The 24,816-nt window shown below is 34.2% G+C and overlaps 1 protein-coding gene across 3 annotated transcripts in view; it reads left to right on the top strand.

Annotated features, from left to right (window-relative positions):
• LOC136026775 (galactosylceramide sulfotransferase-like) overlaps positions 1–15,832 on the top strand; it is a 94,765-nt gene extending 78,933 nt beyond the window's left edge. For all 3 annotated transcript variants that reach the window (XM_065703492.1, XM_065703484.1, XM_065703479.1), the window contains one exon: positions 15,643–15,832. In XM_065703492.1, the coding sequence (XP_065559564.1) occupies positions 15,643–15,760 (118 nt within the window). In that variant the 3' untranslated portion in view covers positions 15,761–15,832. The remainder of the gene's footprint in view (positions 1–15,642) is intronic.
• Positions 15,833–24,816: the final 8,984 nt, after the last annotated feature.

The following is a 24,816-nucleotide window of genomic DNA, read 5'->3' as shown; positions in this document are numbered from 1 at the left end:
GAGTGCATCACTTACGAGGCTGTTATAGAGGAACTTAATAAAGAATATCAATCATACAAAAAGACAAATGAAAACCTTGACAAAGTTCACTTGAAATTAATCGTAAGACTCTTCCACTAATGGTAATTGCAAAACCCAAAAACTCAAAATCCCAATGTAGACTACAAACTACTCTTGTCCAGACTACTGCTTTCAGGATTATCATGCCAGCTAGCTTACCTAAATTACTTCTCAAAAGAATGCTCATTAACCTTTTCCCCCTTAAATTACAATCTCATATTTACCTGGATACCCCCTTTAACGCACTAAACTTAAAACCCAAACAAACAACTTCCTCTTTAACCTCTAACATAATTCCTCCAAAATTAAAATTAACCTCGGAATCAACATTCCTTGCTCCTCAATACTAATACTACTGACTTCTTAGCCTTTAATACTAAATTCTACTTGTCTAATAATTTTCTATTGCAGCCAATTTCTTCTGAAGATTTTCCCTATTATCCGCCACTAAAGCTATGTCATCTGTAAATTAAATACATGATCACCTAAGCCAATCCAAAGGTATCCTTAATGTCAACTTTATAATGTAAGTCTTTTTTAACATTTTGCTTTGAATCCTCCCTGAAAATACAAATGCTTATATTTTGGTTTTGATTTAGTTCAATATCCACCCAAATATTCTTTAAAGGCTTTACCTTAATGCTCATAGCTTGCGTAGTAGTAACTGTTGTAGTAGTAATAGTAGTAGTATGTGCAGAGCACCTTTGGTTTCTTCAACATCCCTTTTGACACACTCTGAAAGTTCCAACCTATGCCCATCGGCTGTTCTTGAAGCATTTCTGCTACGTCTTCTTCACAACCTGAGTGGTCATACTGTGTTTCTATTTGGTTCCACATAGTTTGAATACATTCTAAACTTTTGCCTTGTTACCCTTACTTTTAACAGACGCAGTAGAAGTAGTAGCAGTAGAGGTAATAGTGTTACCTATAGCCTTAGTTGAAGTAGTAGTACTAGAAGTAGCAATAATAGTAGCAGTAATAGTGTAATAGTAGTATAAGTGGAAGCATAGCATTAGAATAAAAATATTTGTTTTGGTTGGTTCAATATCTATTATAACAAGTCCTATTAGTTTTAACTTCGCACACCAAACTGTTCTTAATAATGCTTTTATAACCTTTTACCAGCCTGCATTCAAATGGAGTGCTAGGATACACTTCATTTTATACCCTCGAAAATCTTTTAATATTTTATCTTCATACAATTAGGAAAAGTTTTAATATCCACAGTTTTAATTTATAGCTAAGAGTAGTTTGATAGTCGTGGCAGTAGGAGTATTGATATTACTAGTAGTAGAGATGCACTTCAATAAGCCTTGGCTGTTACAGAAATCACTTCAAATCATTGTAAAGCACACAAAAGTGCAGTTAGCTGGTGATATATCCACTTACAGGCAGCTAAATGGGATTGCAAATAAGCTTATTCACTGTGATATGTAACAATTAGTTGGAAAAAGGCTGAGGAATTGGAAGAAAATATTCAAAATAATAACATTATATCCCTGTTAAAGTAGGTCAAAGATCTATATGAAGGGAAATGTCCAAAGACAATTGCAGCAAGATTGGAATCTGGAGAAGGGCTGGAAGAGGAAAGCGCAGAGCTAGAAATATGGAAGGCACGCTTTGCCGAGCTGCTGAATATTAATAGAGTGGATGTTGATTCTGACTGTTGGGTGGAAAATCCTGCTGTTATCCGCTGAGCAAATCTTAGGTGAGAATCATCAGGAGCCTGACCCCATTGAGTGGAAGAGAAATAGAATGATTTTGTAGAATGAAAAACAACAAGGTGCCTGAAATCTATTCAAGCTACGTCAAGCTACGAACCATGGAGGACAAGAAATTATTTTTTTTTGGCTAAAAATGCTTTTAATTCTTGTCTAAACGACTGATATTATACCGCAAGAACTAAGAAATTTGGAACAAACAATCCTCTGTGGAGGTACAAAGGCAGCAGATGGGGCTGCTCTAATTGAAGAGGAATCACCCTCATAACAGTCTCTACTAAAATTTTTACGATGGCTCTACTTGATAAAAACACCAATTTCCTCCACAAGTGCTTTCAGATTCAGCATGCAGGTCTCAAGCCTATTAGGTTGACGATTGAGCAGATCTTCAGCATCCTCCAACTTGCAGAAAAAGCCCACTAGCTCCAACGTGCGGCATACATTGCCTTTGTCCATTGAAAAGTAGCCTTTGATGCGGTCGACCATAATTGTCTCTCTCTGGCTGATACTTTAACGAAGAGTACTTTTGACAATTATTGTCGTCTATTCCAGGTCATTCAAACTGATACTAAGAGGTCCATACAGACAAAATTTCATATTAACCCAGAATTCGAAATAATTATCGGTATTAGGCAAAAATGTGCTGCCGCGATCGAAATTTTTAACACCATCAGCGATTAACTTATAGACTGATCCAAAAACTGTCTCCATTTTGGACTGATTTTCGGCAACTGACTTCTAAGTGATTGTGATCTTGTGGATGAAATCACTTTGGTATGCACCTCTGCCGCTGAACTTGAAGAGGACCATACAACAGTCTCAAGAGCCCTTACCATAAATTAGGCCTAAAAATCAGCTGGGAAAACACTAAGATAATGATCGTTAATCACAGTAGACACAACCTTTAGCTCAAACTGATTCAGCATATTAGGTAATGCTGTTGAAGTTCAGAAATTGCTTACGTAATATGGCTACATCATTTTTGACAGTGGACGTATCAAGGTTAAAATTCAGTCCCGTATCACCAGAGACACCTTAATTATGGCCTAACTCTGTCACTATATCTAGTCGGAGCCTGGCATTACCCGCCAAAAAAAAGATTTGTATTAACAACACCACTGTAAACAACGTTTTTGTGTACTGTTCTAAGACCAGATCTTTCACCTTTTCAGTCGGAAATGCCATAGATGTGACTTAAGACAAAGTTTCTGAGACGAAATAAAATGCTTAGGTGGCAAGAATTCATCTCCAGCACCCAACCACTATATCGTACGAACCAGAAATCCAACTCACGTCAGGTGACTCCACGAGCTCTTAGTGGCTCGGACACCTTGTCCAATTGCAAGTAGAAAATGCCTGCCAAAATTGCCTTTAGTTTCAATCACTTGATGCTTGGTTTGAATTTTCCACGTGGAAGGTTTCATTCTAGAAGGATGGAGAGCCTTGATAATCACTAGAAATTGATCGGTACAACCCCAGACAAAGATATCATGCTACCTCAGGACAGTCTAGGCTGGAAGTAATAAATATCTTTCCTCTCTACGCTTGACCACCAGAAGGAGCAATAATTCAAGTAATAAAGTGAAATATTAGAATTAATAGTAATAGCAGTAGTCCTAGTAGCAGCAGTAGTATTAATGTTTTACTTTGGTCGTTGAACATCACTCTCAGCAACTCCTAGAATTTTCTACTTAATACAATTAGCCATTGCAATGACATTGGCGATATGCCCTTAAGATAATTTTTATGTTGATATAATTCTTGAAATTATTATCTCAAAAGCTCTTAGCCTCAAAAGTAGTTGCAGTAGAAGCAGTAGTTGAAGTAGCAGTAGTAGGCTATTTAGTAAATTTGGCTGTGATGGTAGCTTCCATAGTAGCGTGCGCATATGGCCTTTTGGTCAGATGAACATCCCCTTTAACCATTCCCTAAAAGTTCGAAATTGATATCCAAGCCAACTCTTGAGATACGCTCTTTTGAAAATGTACGTGCACCTACTGTCTTTTGATTCATTTGAAAGATTATCCTCAATATAGTAAATAGAAAAATGTGGTCGTAGCAGTAGTGGTGGTAGTTTTAGTAGTGATGGCAGCATATAAACATTGCCTTTTTGATCATATCCCTTATCATTCTGTGAAAGTTTAAAAGTAATACATTCAGTCATTCCTAAGCTATTTCCTTTTGACAATCTATGATTAAACTACGTGTTTTGATTTAGTTAGAAACTCTACTAAACATTCTCTGAAAGGCTAAACTGATTGTCCTTTGTCCTTTTGAAAAATAATTTTCAAAATACATGCACCTTTCTGAATAGCATTTTGTATTTGTAAACAATAAACGAATCACTCCGAGGAACTTGGGGAGGATGATATCCCCAATGACCTAATTACTGGATATTTCATCAATACTGAATAAGATGATTCTCTTAGAACTTTAACTGGATGTGTTTTAGGGAATTATAGCGTTGGGAAGAGGGTATTAGCTGACCTACTTTCACTTTTGCCTCTTAAAAGTCCATAGGGACTTCCGACTCTCAATTAAACAGGCCTCGTCCAATCCGAAGTCTAAATGACCACCCATTCCATAAAAATCTTATATTCGGGCACTAATTACAAACCTTGCCTTTAGGGTCTTGAGGGTTGTGTGTGAACCAAAAACAATTTTAAATGTTATGTGGATTATTTTGAACAAAACGACTGTCTAACAATTTCGATTGAATATGTGGATATCAGAGAGGGGTGGTGGTTGTCCTCCATTACATTTGATCGTTAAATAAGATAAAGTAAAACTAGAAATATACAATTCCGAGTAAATGAGCCTCCTCCACAGTTCACACAACCACTTCTTCCATAGGAGCTTTTTATAGTTGATATTGGAGACCACGCTACCATCCTATAACGATAAATAATAGTTCAAGTAGGGATGGGTCTTATTGTTAGACAGTAATAATTCATAAGAATACTAGACATTTCGGTCACATTTACTTTGAAGGTCATCAGCAGAAATACAAATCAGTAAAAATAGTATTTTTGCTGATGACGGTCACCTGATGACAGTTGTGACCTAAATTTCCCTTATTTTTGTGAAAAATCATTGTCTAATAAAAGGATTTATCCTAATTGCCTCCAGGCTCTGAAGGGGGGAGGGGCGTCAACCCCAAAAGCCTGGTTATATGACCTTTCGACTATTTCTCTGAAAAGGAATATCTCAAAGTCTTTCAGATGCAGTTGGGAAAAATACGACGTTAATGGTTGTAGTGGTAGCCTTTGGTCACTTTGACTCTTAAAAAGGGTACTAAAACTCCTCTTTACAAATTCTTTGAGCTCCCTTCATAACCTTAATCTTCCTCAGAGTAAAAATTAAACCCTTACCTTAGGGCTGTGGGGGGGAGTCATTCTTGAAGATAGAGTCTTCAGACCTTTAAAACCTGCTGAAACAAATGGTTATCTAAAAATGTTGATATGGTGTGATTGGAGAATGATGGGCGTGAGGAAGTTCGTTGCATCTAATCCCTTTGTACTGTTAAACTAGGCACTAACCCTTTCAAACTCCAATCGAATGAACCCTTTTCGAAGTTTTGATAAAAATTCTGCTATCTGAAGTACTTTGGTCTAAAAAAATACTAGTAGATTGTGCCCACATCGTCCTTTACTTGGGCAGAGCTATTACGATGCCTTTGACAAAAAAAATACTTCTGCGTTGTATTTAGAATATTCTAGAACTTTGTGTATGTGAATGGTGCATTCTCTATCCTCTCAGACTATTGTTCTATATATTGTTCTCTATATTTTCTATATTTCTTATATCGTTCTGCAATATCTATGCTTTTAATTTCTTATTTTAACAGGAATTCCTTTTACATTTCAAAGGGTTCCTTTTTTGGCTTTTTCGGTATATAGTGGCTAAGTTGTTTGCCACTGTGTTTTCGCATGAGGATGGGAATATCAAAGCTTAAAAAATATTTTTTGGCTCTTATTTTTAAGCTGTCCAAGAAAATGGCTTCATATGAACTAAGGAAACCTATGGATGATAAGAAATTTAACCGTTAACCTCTTAGCATCGGGATAGGTTCAAATATACTTGGGTTAGTCCGTGATGAAAAATGATGTATGATTTTGAAGGGTAAAAGTTTCCTTTTTAGGGATACGATAGTTTATTTCAGATAATTATGCTTATTTTCCACAAGAAGATGGACTAAATGAGTTTTCTTGAAGTTTTACACCTCCTAAAGTTCAATTTTTGTGTAATGATTGGGTTTTCAAGTTAGGGTACTTTTTAGTGTAACTATCTGTGTTATCAAGTCACGAAAACCTTACTAGGAAGTATTTCTTTTAATAAAGGAAAGAAAGTTTTTTGTTATCAGCATTTTTTTAAGAGCACACGAAAAGAATGCATTGTTAAAAAGAAAGTAAAAAACGTATATCTCAAAATATAGAGGGATGGTAAAATAAATTTATATGTGAATGATAAAGAGAATACATCCTCTCCTTTTTCAATGCTAATAGGCACTACTGGTAACTACTTTTTCTGTGTCAAGTAATAGCAACATTTAAACTTTTAGAAAGCAATCTAATCTGTATTATAGGGGGGTTAAAAATCCCTTCTTGTTCCTAAGACCTTACAAATTAATATTAATAATGAACGGGAATAAGAATGGAAAAGAAAGTTTTTTTATAATGTCTGTAGAGTTGCTGCAGTCAAGAAGCGATATTTGTCTTTTGTTATGTGTTAGGCATAGAGTTAATAATGGTTCTATTATATTCCTTTTTCAATCAATAAATATTTATTAATTCAAATTAAAAATATACAAAACAATATTATACCCCAACAGAAAGCAGAGCTCGTAAGGCTGGGGCAGCAAAAATGCATAAAAAACACAACGTCTTATTATACCCCAACAGAGAGCAGAGCTCGTAAGGCTGGGGCAGCACAAATGCATAAAAAAACACAACGTCTTGTCAGACTAATAATTCCAAAAAGAGAAAGAAAAAAATAAGACAAAAAAAACATACGAGAGAAAAAAAAAACATACAAGGTAGAAAATCATAGAGGAGGCCACCCCAGCACAAGAACACCACAGTAAAATCAAACAGTTCGTGGTAACGAACTGTAGTAAGGAGCGACCCGGCTCAATAGTGACCAAAACTCTAAAAAATTGAATTTTGATATCAATAGCTACATCAAAAGAATTGCATTTTAATGCTGATTTTAAATATATAAGTTTCATCAAGTTTAGTCTTACCCATCAAAAGTTACGAGCCTGAGAAAATTTGCCTTATTTAAGAAAATAGGGAGAAACACCCCCTAAAAGCCGTAGGATCTTAACGAAAATGACACCATCAGATTCAGCGTATCAGAGAACCCTACAAATGAAGTTTCAAGCTCCTATCTACAAAAATGTGGAATTTTGTATTTTTTGCCAGAAGACAAATCACGGGTGCGTGTTTATTTGTTTGTTTGTTTTTTTTTTTCTTTTCCCCAGGGGTCATCGTATCGACCAAGTGGTCCTAGAATGTCGCAAGAGGGCTCATTCTAACGGAAATGAAAAGTTCTAGTGCCCTTTTTAAGTGACCAAAAAAATTGGAGGGCATCTAGGCCCCCTCCCACGCTCATTTTTTTCCCAAATTAAACGGATCAAAATTTTGAGATAGCCATTTTGTTCGGCATAGTTGAAAACCATAATAACTATGTCTTTGGGGATGACTTACTCCCCCACAATCCGTGGGGGAGGGGCTGCAAGTTACAAACTTTGACCAGTGTTTACATATAGTAATGGTTATTGGGAAATGTACAGACGTTTTCAGGGGGATTTTATTTCGTTTGGGGATGGGGCTGAGGAGAGGGGGCTATGTTGGAGGATCTTTCCTTGGAGGAATCTGTTATGGGGGAAGAAAAATTCAATGAAAAGGGCGCAGGGTTCTCTAGCATTACTATAAGAAAACAATGAAAAATAAACATGAAAACTTTTTTTCAAATGAAAGGAAGAAGTAGCATTGGAACTTAAAACGAACAGAGATAATTACGCATATGAGTGGCTCTAAAAATACTTTAGCATAAAGAGCGAGGTATTTAGGAGGAGATAAATACCTTACTCTTTATGCTAAAGTATTTTTAGTAATTTCAACTATTTATTCTACGGCCTTTCTGATTCAGGGGTCATTCTTAAAGAATTGGAACAGAACTTACGATTTAGTGTAAAGAGCGAGGTATTAACGAGGGCACAAACCCCCTCGTATACATAATAAAAATATAAGGTTATGAAAGTTCGTTACGTAAGTTAATTCTTAGGTTACGTGTATTTTTTACTAATAAAAACGTTCATTAAAAATTAAAAGTTCTAGCTGCCTTTTTAAGTAACCGAAAAATTGGAGGGCAACTAGGCCTCCTTCTCAACCCCTATATTTCTCAAAATCGTCTGATCAAAACTAAGAGAAAGCCATTTAGCCAGAAAAAGAATTAATATACAAGTTTCATTTTAATAATTTATGTGCAGAGAGCCAAAACCAAACATGCATTAATTCAAAAACGTTCAGAAATTAAATAAAAAAAAAAAACTAATTTTTTTAGCTGAAAGTAAGGAGCGACATTAAAACTTAAAACGAACAGAAATTACTCCGTATATGAAATGGGTTGTCCCCTCCGCAATCCCTCGCTCTTTACGCTGAAGTTTGACTCTTTGCCACAATTCTACTTTTTAAAACAATTAAAAGCTTTAGCGTAAAGAGCGAGGGATTGCGGAGGGGACAACCCATTTCATATACGGAGTAATTTCTGTTCGTTTTATGTTTTAATGTCGCTCCTTAATTTCAGCTAAAAAAATTAGTTTTTTTTTATTTAATACATACTAAAATCTATCATTAATCAATCCCGAAATCCAGGCAAAGAATTATTTTTGAAATATGTTTTTTTCAAAGAAAATCGACTTGTGAAACTTCGGAACATTTCTACTAAGCTAAGTTTATTTGCAATATTGGGAATCTGGTATCTGATTGAGAATCTAGCTCTTTCTGATTTGATTGACGGAAGGTGATACTTCTTGGAGCGGATGCAGTGGGAAGGAGAAGTGGGAGTCCCAAGTATACCCAAATCATTGAAATAGTTTGCTGAGGATTGAATATCATAATACCACATTGCTGTATACACGTCCTTCAATTGTTTGAGATTAAGTATATTGAGAAAAATATATAAAGTTTGGGTTTCTGACAGATTTTTAAGCCTCGCAGGGCGATGAACAAAAGCACCCAGAATTCTAATTGCCTTATTTTGAATTATCTGAAGAGGCTGCAGATGGACCATAAATGTGTTGAGATAATGTTGACTATGGGGCAATAATTAAGATATGATTCAATTAGAGAATGGTATAAAATTTTAATGATGGAGAAAGGAAACACCTGTTTCAATTTGTGAAGACAACCAAAGTTATGGGCAAGTTTCATTCTCAAATAATCAGAATGCTTACGGAAAGATAAAAGCTCATCGAGAATAATCCCAAGGTAACGAAATGATTGTTCTTTTTTTTATCCTACTTTGATTTACAATTAACTCATCTATGGTAATTTTATTTATCGCCCTTTGTGAACACCCGAAAATCATGAATTCAGTTTTAGAAAAGTTCGGAGCTAGGCAGTAACCCGCAAACCATTTATTCAAAGATATCATTGCTGTCACCATTTTCTCAACCTACAAAGGTGGGGTTTTAGCTTTTACTGTCACAGCCGTATCATCTGGAAAAATTACTGCTAAGCTATTATCTTGGGGTAAACACCTTGGGAGGTCATTTATATAGATCAAAACTAGTAATGGCCCCAATACTGATCCCTAGGGGACTCCAACATCATCAATAACGATATGGCTTGATAAATGTTCATTTATTTCTACCTGAATTTTTCGATCATGCAGATAAGGTTTTATTAGGTCTAGGCCTTTACTTCTAACACCTGTGTTATTAATTTTTTCCTTCAAGATTTCATGATTTAGCGTATCAAATGCCTTTTTTATATCATAGAAGAGAGCAGACACATAATTATTATCATTTAGTGAATAAATAATCTCTAAGATTAGCGCAGCAATAGCTTGTTCAGTGCAATGACCCAACCAGAATCCAAACTAATTTTTAGTAAATAAATTCCTTTTATTAAAATAGGATACAATTCTTTCTTGAATAATTTTTTCTAGAACCTTAGATATTGGAGAAAGAATTGCTATTGGGCAGTAGTTGCCTACATCTGTCTTATCACCTTTCTTATGAATTGGAATAACTCGTGCAGATTTCCATACTTCTGGAAAGATCCCTGATGATACAGATGCGTTTAAAATATGAAGCAATGGGACATAGATCACACAAGCAAGTTCTATCAGAGTATTTGTGGAGAGCCCATCTAGACCTAGGAAATTTTCACGTTTTAAATTCGTAATTACTTTCTGGAATTCACCGAAAGTAATAGGGGCCAGGAACATATTGGAATTTTCGGATGACGGTAGATAATCTTTATATGAACCAAATAAAGATTCAGGGGATTTCAGGTCATCAGTAGCACTAAAATGGGAAAAGTAATTACAAAAAAATCTGCAACAACATCCTTCCCCTTCAATTCAACACCACTTTCATTTATGATCACTTCAGGATGTGATGTCTTAGTATTATTTCAAATTTTTTTCTTGATTAATTTCCATGTAGTCCGAGGTGAATCCGATTTTTTAAATGAATTTTCATAATAAATATGTTCACTTGTTCTAAGAATTTTAACCTGCAAATTTTAAAAAATTTTGAATCGCTGTACATTATGAGCTGAGGGGTATTTAATTTTTATCTTATAGAGTCGATTTTTTTCCTTGATAGATTTTAAAAGCGATAAACTTATCCAAGGTTTTTTGGGTGAGTTTCTTTTCCGGTATGTAGCTCTAAATGGGCAATGAAGATTCTATTTTTCGTTCAGAATTTGATAAAATACATCCAAAGATGTGTTTGAATCATTCTCGTTAGTAACTTCCCTCCAATCTATATCGCTTAGACTAGATTTCAGTTCATTCTTATTTACTTTTGAAAAATTTCTCCTTTTCATAGGGTTTTCCTTATTGGCTATCTTTTCCGCTCTGAAGTCAGACATTAAAATACAATGATGAGAGGTATCTTCCATAACCATGAATGTAGCCTCACATGGATAAGGTACAAAAATTTTATCAATCAGAGAAAAAGATGAATTTGAAATTCGTGTTGGAATAAAACATACTGGGCTCATACCATGTGAAAGGTTACATTCTAAAAACTGAAGGACATATCGGCCAATCCTTTGCAGGCTTGATGGGAGGCATCCCATTAAGTCACAATTGAGGTCCCCAAGGATAAAAAATAGCATTCGAAGATTTAATATCACGCTTAACATGTTTTCAAATTTGTCTATAAAGTCTGCCATGCTAGATGAGGGAGGACGATAAATTACAGTAATAAAATTTTTTTCATTATTTGGAAAAAAACATTCAACAATAAGCTTTCGAAAACCATCTCAGTATTCAGATATAGAAATTCTTCTCTCAGTCGCGCCTGAATATAATTTTTAAGTAGTATTGCTAAACCACCTTGCCTTTTTATTTCTGCTTACATGAAAGAATTGGAAATCGCTAATATTAATTTTATTTGCCGAGTTTTCATCTAAAATTGTTTCACAAACCCCAAGAACATCCGTGCCCGATTCAAATAAAATTTTTCAATCGCACCTTGCCCACTCCTCCAACCACGACAGTTCTAAAAAGATAATCTTCTCATATTTTGGTTTTTATGAGCTATTTTATGAGAAAACAAATATTTATTCGGATTATTTTAAATGGATTATTTTCGCAAACTTTGCCCGAGGAAACTCAGCAACGGTTCTGGTTGAATATGTATTAAAATGGGCAGGTAAAACACTTTGACTTTGATTACCTAGATGATATGCCAGTCTTAAATAAAACATTGTCAAAACTATTCAACTTTCTTTGTTAAATTGGTTTGAAAATTAATAATAATAAAACTAAAGTGAAGTAAAGTCTTAATAATAAACCAAGTGAAGACCAAGACAAAATCTTTGGTAGCGAGAAGATGCATGAATTTATAGCCTCACGCACCTGGAGAGATTTATTAGTAAATATGGTGGGCACAATAAAAATACAAAACGAAGAAAAACAAAGGCCATTTGGTTATTTGACAGTTTAAAAAAGTTTGGAAGAATAGAAAGAAGAACATGTGAACCAAAACTAGAATTACTGAAGGCTAGTCGGTCATTGGTCATGAAAATTGTCAAGTATGGTTCTAAGGCATTAGTGGTTTCGAGACCAGAGGTAAATTTGTTAAATGTTTTCTGGAAAAATTAACAAAAGATAGATTCATATACCCATTTGACTAACCGTAAGGGAAATAAAATGCCCTGTAAAAAATTCTGCTCATTTCATTTTCTAGCGGTATAATAAAAGAAACGTTGATATGGTTAGGATTAGTTTTAAGTAAAGTGGTTGAACCATAATCATAGATTTTTTTTTGGGTTTGCGTCTGGGACAAAACCAAAAAGCAGGGTGACACCATATAGTTTCGAAAGAGGTTATTAAGAATTATATAAATAAAACAAGAATTCAATGGGTGGACGTAAGGGTGTATTTTGAAATAAATTTGGGTGGAACACGAGTATTTGCAGCCTTGTGGGACTTAGGTTTTTTGGTTCAGTAAGTTTTTATAGTAGTAGTAGCCATGGCTCAAGAATGGAAGAGCTTATGGATATGTATTTACTTAAAGCCATAAATTTTTCAGTCCAAATTGTTTAAGATGCAATTAAAAATTAAATCTCTTGAAAATACCAATTAACAAAATTTGTTACATTCCTAACGGCTTTCAGTGCAGCAGTTTAATGCAAAAACTATTCTAATGATAAAATATGGCTAATGCAAAAACAATTCTAAAGATACAGTGTTCGTTTCCAAAGAGTCCATGGTGACGCACTTTAAATAAGTAGTGACTCTGGCTAATGATAGCCAAAATTCCAAGAAAATTTCTTATGAAAAAATCTACATGAAAAAAAAAAAAAATTCAATATGGTAACCAGCTACATTTAATTCATCAAAATCAAACTACACTTCAAAACTTTTAGCCTAATAAAATTTAACTCTTTTTCAAAACAGGAGAAAAACATCGCTTATGGGCGTCCTTGATAAAAATTACACAATAAAAGTTCAACACAAAAGAAATTCCTAGTATTGATTTTTTAAGCTCCGTTCTACAAAATATGACAAAACATGGAGATTTATTTGAAAAGGTAGATAAAAGATGTGAATTTATTTTTTGTTTTCCTTTTATTGTTTTCCTTTCCCAGAGTTTTCTTACCAAACCAATAGTCGAAGGAATTCAAAAGAAGGCTATTTCTAACGAAAATAATTGTTTTCTATAACAAAACAGATTTGTTAATTTTAAAGTGGTGTTTTCTCCATTAGGGATTAAGCTAAACTCTTTCCTCAGAGACGGCGAATTTGCCTTTTTAGAAAAGAATCTGAGAGAGCTCATCAATTTAAAAGTATTAGATATCGACACAACGATGTTCCCAGATGCATAGACAGTAGTACCGCATGGTAACGCATTCGTTACCAAGGAAACTTATAGTCCATATAAAATAAAGGTCACCGAAAGCAATAAAAAAGCTTGCTTTATCTTTTTTCAGGTTTTTAACCCACCTCAATCCTTCAGATAGATATAGAAGACATTTGGGGGAGAGACGAGTTGCAAATTCATCTATAATTCACTTTAATTTTCAAGAATATTTTTTGGTTACACCTCAATTGTTTTTCTGCGATTGCCATATTGCCTTTCTAATTACAAGTAATAATTTCCCTAAGCGATAGAAATTACACTACCATCTATACGAATCTAATAACAAAAAGTCGGGGAACATATCATGATTGCAACCATCACATCATATGGAAGAGTTTATGTTACTGCTATCAGCCCTGAGACACATGCCACTTGGACACCTCTCTATATAGAGTTTTCCAAAAAAAAAGAACGGTCCTGAGGTGCTTCTTGGTTGCAGGGTAGCTACTATGGTGACATTCAGTGAAATCCATTGAAAAGTTTGAATACCAAGTTTTACCCACTTGACTAACCGCAAGAGAAACAAAATGCCCTGTAAAAAATTCTGCTCATTTCATTTTATAGGGGTATAATAACAGAAACGTTGATATGGTTGGAATTATTTTTAAGTATAGAGGTTGAACCATAATCATAGATTATTTTTTGGGGTATAAGTCTGTGGCGAAACCGAAAATCAGGGTGACATCACATATATTGGAAAGAAGTTATTAAGAATTATATACAAAAAACATGAATTCAATGGGTGGACCAAAAGGGTGTATTTTGTAATAAATTTGGGAGGTATACAAGTGTTTGCTGCCTTGTTGGACTTAGGTTTTTCGGTTCAGTAAGTTTTTATAGTAGTAGTAGACCTGCCTCAAAAATGGAAGAGCTTATGGATATGTTTTTTTTTAAGCCATAAATTTTTCAGTCCAAATTGTTTAAGATGCAATTAAAAATTAAAGCTCTTGAAAATACCAATTAACAAAATTTGTTGCATTCCTGACGGCTTTCAGTGCAGCAGTTTAATACTTTAGTATAAATACTGGATGATCTTTTCAAAAAATTTATCTTGAATATTTAATTCTCAAAGGGCGATCGTGTTGAAAATGGTGTGACACATTGTTTTACAACGGCTAATGCAAAAACTATTCTAATGATACAGTGTTCGTTTCCAAAAAGCCCATGGTGAAAAGTCGAAAAGGATCTCTGTTTCCAAAAAGAAATGTATTGAAAATTTTGAATACCAAGTTTTACCTCAGTACCTAGATACCTGAACAGGTGTAAAAACATTGAATTTGGACCCATATGTTCAAACTTCTTATGAGATAGGGTGTAAACGAACTGGACGAACACTACATGAATTTCTAAAATATAGCCTTTTTGTTTTTAAATAATATAGTGAAATAAATTAGAAGATGAAGAGTTTATTATGATTTGAGAGGGATAAAAGCTCTTTTTTATTGTGGGAACGATACGGCATTTAGAAAATTCTCTTTTAAGCAGATACACGAAAATACAAGAAAAAATAAATAACCTTGACGACAAAAGATCGATTGTTTTAAAGACAATACCTCCCTAGTAACAAGGTTAGTCTTTGAAACTTCATCTAGTTGTTAATAGAAGACAGATTTTAACTAAGGATAACTAGACTCTCAGCTGAAAGTAGAAAGTGACTTTGCTGTCCAACTCTCCGAAATACAAAACTCATCAAAGTGAAGTTTTACTTATTTAACAATGGTAATGGTTTACTGATATGACATTATGATAATAGAAAGCAAACAAAACTAGTTTTAAGAATGTTTAAAGAACAAGAAATTGTATTCAAATTTATGTGGAGATAATACGTAACTAAATTTCTGGAATTAAGCATTGGCTATGTTGTCCTCATCTGCGAAGGCTCATCAAAGGAGCAGTAATAAAACCTTAGCATTTATGTGGGACCATTGGAGCATGTGGCCAAACTTTGAAGCGGAACATCCGTTTCGAGTTTTAAAGTTCGTCTTTTCTTTCAATAAAAAAATTTCTTGATATTGGCTAACAGTAATAGTTACTGGTTAAAACCTCAGAAATAAGAATTAATTTCGTCTACAAATTTTTGTACGAGTAAATATTGTATTATCTTACTTACCTTTAGCATGTTTGCTCACCTGGCAGGCTTTAGACCAACAAACTGTTAATATTTTTTATAAGCTAGTGCAGCAATTTTAACAGATTAAAACAGTTATACATGCAGAACGAAATGTATTATTCTGTTATTTTTCTCTCTTTTAGGTCGAATTTATTTTGTGACAACTTCGTCATGAACTGGTTTGCTGTATCAATAAAAAGAAATCGACAGCACTCAGAAGTGGTGAGACTTTTTCAAATGAAAAGGGAAGACATAAATTAAAAAAAAAAATTATCCGATTATTCTTCTGACAAAATATTTACTTTGTTGAGACAAATAAAAGTATTATCCGGATTATCGAATAAAGATTACAGTAATATAGTTATATATAACAGTAAGTCACAGTTAATATAGCTAAAGTAATATTTATACAATTTTAACTTCTTTATTGTCTTTCCTCAAAAGTGAGGAAAAAACCCCAGTTCTTAAAATACAATCTGTGTTTCTAATTAGACAGCCAAATTGTTTTAGTGATTGTTGTTCAAATAGTAGACACCAGCTTCTATAAACTTACAAATGAAAATAGTACCCTCAAGCAGCCTTACACACTTAGTCAGTTTGTAATTTGTAAAGAAAGGTTTTTTTCTATGGACAAGATTGATTTTGAAGAATCTTAGAAGAGAGAAGCAGCTGCCGCTAATTCGAGAAGTGCTAGGCGAGGCTATATCCGCTTTCATTGCAAAAGGAAGTGTTCCGCAAAGCAATTTGTACAATTCAAAGTGTCATAATAGTTTAAGTTGTTGCAATACATTGATTGTTGAATCTCTTAATCTGGTAGGTTTCATGTTACAGTTTTCAATATTTTTAACATTTGTACCCTAGCAATATTGCAATCAGATCGTGGTTGCAGCAGTAGCTACAACCCAACAAAGAGAGAACCACAGCCCATAGTAATCAAAAGTTTATAAGCCTGTTATGCTTAGTGAGAAAAAATTGCATCAGAAACTGAATCAGAAATGGCAACTATTGTTTCAGTGAATCTTAAAAGTAAAAATTTAATGCAAAAAAAAATTTGTGGTGATTTTGAAGAGAGTCTAACAACCTTTTGGAAACGGCGTGGGATCGAAGTAAAAAGTGCACCACTGGAATCAGAAAGGTCAAAAACTATTTTAAGGATAATTAGAGTCCTCTACCTGGAAAACCAAGAAAAGTCACTTTCTTGCATCGGTAGCGCTGGCGTGTCTCCTTTTTTCTTTTTTCTTTTTTTCTACCAGGGCTAACGCATGTCCAGAACATCATGGAGGGATCTTTAATATCTTTTTCAAACGGAAATTAAAATCGCTATTGCCGTTTTTAAGTGACTAAAAATATTACAAGGAAGATATTCTCCTTCCTAAATGGCCTAAAGTCGTCATATAAAAATTTTGAGACAGCCATTTTGTTCAACATAGTTCATAGGTCCAGTAAATATAGTTTTGATGATGATATAGCCCACCATATTCCCTGGGAAAGGACTTTACGTGGTATTGGACGTATCGATATTGGGTGTATCAATATATGGTATATTGATATCGCGTGCATCGTGTCGGGCATGTCGGTACATGGTGTTTTATTAGAGTCCACCACCTTGAACAACAAAGAAAGTCACATTTTTAAAGGGGTAGCACTGCTGTGTCCTTTTTTCTTTTTTTAGCCAGGGCTAGCCGTTCACCAGAGCAACAAAAAAGAGATGCTTAATGGCTCATTCAAAAGGAAATTAAAATTCCTAGTGCCCTTTTAATCAGCCTAAAATATATGGAGGGAAGCTAGCCACCCCCCCTGCCGAAAGGGTATGGCCTAAAGGCCCCCTTCTCCTAAACTTGTCCGATGAGTATTATGCGACAAAATTTTTTTAAGCATTCTTGAAAGATACGAAAATCATACTTTTACTGATAACCTGACACTTGAAAGTCCCTATGAAAAGGGCTGCTAACTATGGAATTACGGTCCTACAAACCCCAAAGGATTAAGTTGGATTAATAGAGCTTAGGGTTTGACAAGTGCTTAAAGGTTTTTTTTCAGTTAAGGTATTTGATTATGTGGATAATCTGTATTTGGTAAAGTATACTTTTACTCACAACAGTGTATAATAAACAATTTTAAACTGTAAAAAATACTCTCTTGTAATGCTCTAAATGAAGAAAAGGTAACCATGATATGAGGTACGAAAATCCGGTTAATTCTCTCTACGCAACGGAATACTTCAAGCTATGGTACAGATTCTAAAGCTAGTTCTCAAGCTAGAGTCCTAAAGATAAATTCTAAAGCTATACTCCTAATGCTATCAAGATATTTCACTCTAGACTTTTTCAGAAACTAATCATAAAATGTCTTTTTCAGAGCCTTAACAAGATTCAGTCATTGTACTGAGGTCATTGTGCAAAACTGATACTAAACTACACAAGAAAAAAAATAAAAAATCTTGAAATGTATTATTTTTTTCAAAAGGTTTCCTTAATAAACTTGCTCCTACTGTATCAAAACTCCTAAATTGTTTTGTGTTTCAGTAGGGTGCAATCTTCCTATCATCATACAAACCTAGGGAAATACTTGATCTATGTTGCATGGGCAACGTGAGGGGTTATGGCAGCCTCTGTTCGGCTTCGCCGAGTAAGATTTTGCAAACCTCTCATTGAAACTAGCAAAAGTTGCAAACCCCCATCGCTGAAGATGATTTTAGCCTAACAGCCGATTATTACTTACAAGTCCCCTACATGTCTTATCACTGGAACCAAATTAGTCTTACCATCAAATACACCGGAAACAAATAATAGAAACAGCAACTAGCAATACCTGCGAACCCCTATAATTCTCTCAATCAAAGATGATTATCAGCTAAGAGCCTACTGTTGCTTAAAGCTCCCCCTTTTTCTCACAATTGGTATCAACCTATTTTGGGTTTCAATGTGTACCTTACTACTGAAGTTTTTAACCCTTTTAAAATTTCAAACTGGTATGTCTCATGTAGGAATTTTTCTACCAAAAGTGGATGAATTGTACTTGATCATCAGCTCATCAAGAGCTATCAACTGCCGTCGAAAAAAAAATCTATCTGTTTTAGCTCAAAAGTTGACATTTTTGCCGTAAGCCAAGTTTCTAACTTCATCACTTAGAAAGAAGCGACGGATAAAATCTTATTTCTTTAGCAATGAGAGAACTTTTTAAGTTTAAGAGGCACATCTAATACCATTTCTTTATCTGCCTATTTTTGGTTTCAGTGTGTACCTTACTACTGAAGTTGTCAACCCCTTCAAACTTTCTAATTGGTATATAACATGAAGGAATATTTCTACCAAAAAATGGATGGCATATACTTTGATCACCTCACCAAGAGCTATCGACTGCTGTTATAAAGAATTTTTCTAATTGATGCAGGTGTCTGTTACATCATGGGGAATATTTTATAAGAACTTCAGGTGTCTGTTACGTAAAATAGAGGGTTTACTTTGGTTGTTGCGTAATAGGTTTTTTTTTACTTTTAGTTGTTGCATAAGACGGCTTGGGGTGTCAAACAGTTCGTGGTAACGAACTGTAGTAAGGAGCGACCCGGCTCAATAGAAACCAAAACTCTAAAAAATTAAACTTTGATATAAATAGCTACATCAAAAGAATCGCATTTTAATGCTAATTTTAAATATATAAGTTTCATCAAGTTTAGTCTTACCTATCAAAAGTTACGAGCCTGAGAAAATTTGCTTTATTTAGGAAAATAGGGGGAAACACCCCCTAAAAGAGGTAGGATCTTAACGAAAATGACACCATCAGATTCACCGTATCAGAGAACCCTACTGTAGAAGTTTCAAGCTCCTATCTACAAAAATGTGGAATTTTGTATTTTTTGCCAGAAGACAAATCACGGGTGCGTGTTTATTTGTTTGTTTTTTATTTCTTTTTCCCAGGGGTCATCGTATCGATCAAGTGGTCCTAGAATGTCGCAAGAGAGCTCATTCTAACGGAAATGAAAAGTCCTAGTGCCCTTTTTAAGTGACCAAAAAAATTGGAGGGCATTTAGGCCCCCTCCCACGCTCATTTTTTTCCCAAAGTCAACGGATCAAAATTTTGAGATAGCCATTTTGTTCAACATAGTCGAAAACCATAATAACTATGTCTTTGGGGATGACTTACTCCCCCACAGTCCCTGGGGAAGGGGCTGCAAGTTACAAACTTTGACCAGTGTTTACATATAGTAATGGTTATTGGGAAGTGTACAGACGTTTTTAGGGGGATTTTATTTTGTTTGGGGGTGGGGCTGAGGGGGGTGGGCTATGTTGGAGGATCTTTCCTTGGAGGAATCTGTCATGGGGGAAGAAAAATTCAATGACACGGGCGCAGGATTCTCTAGCATTACTATAAGAAAACAATGAAAAATAAACATGAAAACGTTTTTTCAAATGAAAGGAAGAAGTAGCATTGAAACTTAAAACGAACAGAGATTATTACGCATATGAGGGGTTCTAAAAATACTTTAGCATAAAGAGCGAGGTATTTAGGAGGAGATAAATACCTTGCTCTTTATGCTAAAGTATTTTTAGTAATTTCAACTATTTATTCTACGGCCTTTCTGATTCAGGGGTCATTCTTAAAGAATTGGGAAAAAACTTACGATTTAGTGAAAAGAGCGAGGTATTAACGAGGGTACAAACCCCCTCGTATACATAATAAAAATATAAGGTTATGAAAGTTTGTTACGTAAGTTAATTCTTAAGTTACGTATATTTTTTACTAATAAAAACGTTCATTAAAAATTAAAAGTTCTAGTTGCCTTTTTAAGTAACCGAAAAATTGGAGGGCAACTAGGCCTCCTTCTCCACCCCTTATTTCTCAAAATCGTCTGATCAAAACTAAGAGAAAGCCATTTAGCCAAAAAAAGAATTAATATACAAATTTCATTTTAATAATTTATATGCGGAGAGCCAAAACCAAACATGCATTAATTCAAAAACGTTCAGAAATTAAATAAAAAAAAAACTAATTTTTTTAGCTGAAAGTAAGGAGCGACATTAAAACTTAAAACGAACAGAAATTACTCCGTATATGAAATGAGTTGTCCCCTCCACAATCCCTCGCTCTTTACGCTAAAGTTTGACTCTTTGCCACAATTCTACTTTTTAAAACAATTAAAAGCTTTACAGTATTAGGTTACGTATTAGGTTTGTTAGAGTCAACTGGTAAAGCAGGAAAGTTTTTTAAATATATTTTTCTTCAAGGTGTTTTTAAGACGTTTCAAGATATTTCAAGACATTTTCTAAGATTTGTTTTGTGGAAGGCATTTTACTTTTTGATTTCTTTGATTGTCATTAATAGGGGAATGTTTACTTATATTAAGGATGACTGATTCTAAAATGACCTGTTTTTTCGGGCCCCTATGAAGAAATCCCTCTTGTAACTCTGGAGTGCATACACGTTGGGTGTTACATAATGAAAATGTCTAAATGGGTTTTTACACAACACTTTAAGAAATTTTTCTTTCAAGATGTTTTACTCAGAAAACCTTTATATTCCAAAGTTTTTTTGTCCCCATTAGGAATCGAAAGGGCATTTCAATCCAAAGGAACTGTGCCCAAGACAGCTGGACGAGTAATATATTCCTATTAGGTTGATTCAGGAAATAGATTCTAAGAAAAAACCCATTTCACACGCGGAGACTCCCCATGTCCAGCTTAAAAGAATGATTAAACTATTGATTATATGTTTTCTACGACTATGATAATTGAGATTCACAGGGGAAAACTAACTACTAGAAATTACTTACACTAGATATGTACCACCATGTTAATTAATACTTTAGAGAGCGTTATCACATAATATTGCTATCAGAGATAAAATAAAAGCTAGAGTACCATTATGGCAAGAATATGCTGCACCTTCATAAATGATCAAAAGATTTTCCTTATTCTTTCTACTACAAATACTTTTACGCTTACATTAAGGGCATTCTTTAATGAGCATACCTATGTACATAGGCTAAAAGATGCTTAAGTTGTAATTTTGGAATATATTTAAGTTTTATCCTGGATCAATAAATCTAAAAGACATAAACTTTTGTATTAACAAATTTTAGTAATAAAAACAAATTTACAAGCATCATGAAAACACATAATTGAGCAATTCAAACTAAAAAATGAAAAAAAAAACTTGAAAAAAGCCTATAAAATATGAGCAAAAGGAACCATGAATTAAAGAAAGGCAGGGATCTTACCAACCAATTCCAGTGGCGAAGAAGGATATTAGAGGTAAACTTAATCCACATTAAGATATTTTTAAGGGTTTATAAAGGAAATCCTTCGCTTCTTTGAGCCAAAACTATAAATTCCCCGTTGAAAAGCGCACATTGAAATAATATTTTCTTTTCAAACTTCACAAAATCTTGTTACATGTAAATTTAAGCAGCATTAAAGATTACTGAGGGCTTTTAATGAATAACCCTCATTTTTTTGAGCCCGGGACTATATATTCTCCGTCGAGGAGCACAGGTTTGAATAATATTTTCTCTTCAAATTCGCAAAATATCATTAGTGATAAATTTAAGCTCTATTAAGGTATTTTTGACGGCTTTCGATGGAGAAACCTCGTTTATTAACTGAGAATTAGGTTTCAACCCCCCCCCCTTAGTCAAATAAGTATTTTGACAGATCCCAGATTAACTTTCAGCTCTAGAATTTATTAGTCCAAGCAATTATAAGTCCAACGCCACCATGACAGTATGGGGCTGGCCCGTAAAACACAGAAAAAAAAAATTAAAATCAAAAAGGGGAAAAAAGCAATATAAGAAAGAAGCCTATAAAGGATAAAATATAAGCGAAACAACCATAAATTAAAGAAAAGGAGAGGATCAAACAAGCAAATTCAAAAGGAAAGGGGATTGTTTTTAGAGGGAATTTTATACTACATTAAGATATTTTTGAGGACACTTAATGAAAATTCATCGTTTTGAGCCAAAACTGATGACATTTGAATAATATTTCGTCTTCAAATTTTATATGATCTCGTTAGAGATAGATCTAAATCATATTAAGATATTGTGTAGCTTAGGAATGGTTGGTTGGTGGGCTTACGAAAACATAGATGAATGGATTTAGTGCGTGATTGTCAACAAATATACTGAAAACGTCTTAGAAACGGTGACGGGTCCTAAAGGGTTCCAGTGGGCCAGGCACAGTTTGGCACAGTGGCGTGAATTGAGATGGTGTATCATGAGGGGCTTAGGAAGCTAAAATATGAACTATTTCATTTAATGTGGAATTTTTAACAAAGTAATATCTTGAAAATGCCTAAGAATGATAAGAGATGCTAGAGGGTGGCAGAAGGCCAGTCATAGTGTGACACAGAGGCGAGAATTGTCCTTACGGTGAGGCTGGCTGTTACGGTGAGACAATGTCTTTGTAATGATGAGGGGGTGCCAGAAGGTTCCAGAAGCTCAACCATAGTCCAGCCTGGTGAAGGGAATAGATTTGTTTTTTTTTCACAGAGGTTTGGCTTGCAAAAACATGAGCCAGTGTGGTTAAATTATATTACAAAACAAAATCTGGAAAATGTCTTAGAAAGGATGACAGTTTTTAGAGCGTTCTAGAGGGGACAGTAGTAGTTTCCCATAGTGGTGAGAAATAACATGGTGTATCACGGAGTGTTGGCTTGTGAAAACATGAGCCATTGAACATCATGCATACTTTTTAAACGAGAAAATATCTGGAAATTGTCTTAGGAGTGATGAGTGGGGTGTTAGAGGGTGCCTGAGGGTCAGTAATAGCGTGGTACAATGTCGTGAATTGCTTGGAAGAACAATTTCAAAGCTTAAAATTAAGCCGGAAGATGTTAAAAGAATTGTATTGACTGAGTGGGAGTGAATAAATATACCTCTAACAAGAAAAAGCAAATTTTGAAGAGAAAATATTAGTCAAATATACACTTGAAAATGAAGAATTTGTAATCTTGGCTAAAAAACAAGGGATTTTCATGAAAAGCCCTCAAAATATCTTAATGTGGATTAAATTTACCTCTAACGACGTTTTGTAAATTTGAAATATTTTTCAACTATGCCCATGTCAACGGGGGATATATAGTTTCGGCTCAAAGAAACGAGCGATTTTCTTTAAGAGTCCTCAAAAATATTTTAGTATGGTTCAAAATTGCCACCAATAACAAGCCTCCCCCTCTTAAATCGGTTGGTAGGATATCCACCTTTCTTTAAATAGTGGTTCTTTTTGCTTATATTTCATTATTTATAAGCTTTTTTCTTGTTATGTTTTTTTCCATTTTTGAGTTTGAATTACTTTTCATGTACTTTACAGGCCAGCCAAATATTGCAATGTTGTCGTTAATTGCTTGGACTGACAAATTCTAGATCTTAAAGCTAAGGTCAGGGTTGTTAAAAGAATTTTTTCAACTGAGGGGGAGTGAAATAAAACGCCCAGTCAAGAAACGTGGAAATTTCATTAAAAACCCTCAAAAACATATTTATGTGGCTAAAATTTAACTCAAACATGATTATTTGAAATCTGAAGAGAAAAAATTATTCAAATATGCGCTTGTCAACGGGGAATGTACAATCTTGGCTCAAAAAAACGAGGAATTTTCATTAAAAGCTCTCAAAAAATCTTAGTACTACTTAAATATACCCCTAATGAAATTATTTGAAGTTTGAAGAGAAAAAAATATTCAAGTATATGCTTGTGAACGGGTTATGTATAGTCTTGTTCAAATATACTAGGGATTTTCATTAAAAGCCCTCGAAAATATTTTAATGATGTTTAAATTTACCTCTAATATCAACCACCATCTGGAATTGATTGGTAGGAGTCCCACTTTTCCTTAATTCATGTTTTGTTCCTTATATTTTATACTTTATAAGGTTTTTTAAGTTTTGATTTTTCCATTTCCGAGGTTGAATTGCTTTTTTTCTGTGTTTTAATAATGCTTGTAGGTTCGTTTTTATTAATAATTTTTTTATTTACAAAACTTTGTATCTTTTATATTTATTGATCCAGGATAAAACTTTACTATTTTACTAATGGAATTTAACCATTTCGTAGCCTATGAGAATAGGTATGCTCATTCAAGAGTTCCCTTAATTAAAGTGTAAAATTATGTGTAGTAAGAAGGAAAATAAAAAATAGGAAGAAGGTAAATGGGTAAGAAAGCAAATAAAAAATGAAAAGGTTGATTATTAGTGCCTTTGAGAGAAAGAGCACCAAAAAAACATGAAGAACACAGGCTGAGAGATATGTAAATATAAAAACAAAGAAGCAGACAAGATAGCTAGAAAAGCTCGTAGAAAAGCAGACAGGAAAGAAAGGGAACGC

The sequence above is a fragment of the Artemia franciscana genome, chromosome 1 (genome assembly GCF_032884065.1).
Source record: "Artemia franciscana chromosome 1, ASM3288406v1, whole genome shotgun sequence".
Classification (NCBI taxonomy): domain Eukaryota; kingdom Metazoa; phylum Arthropoda; class Branchiopoda; order Anostraca; family Artemiidae; genus Artemia; species Artemia franciscana.
The sequence above is the reverse complement of the archived record's forward strand: the minus strand, read 5'-3'. Positions and strand labels throughout refer to the sequence as shown.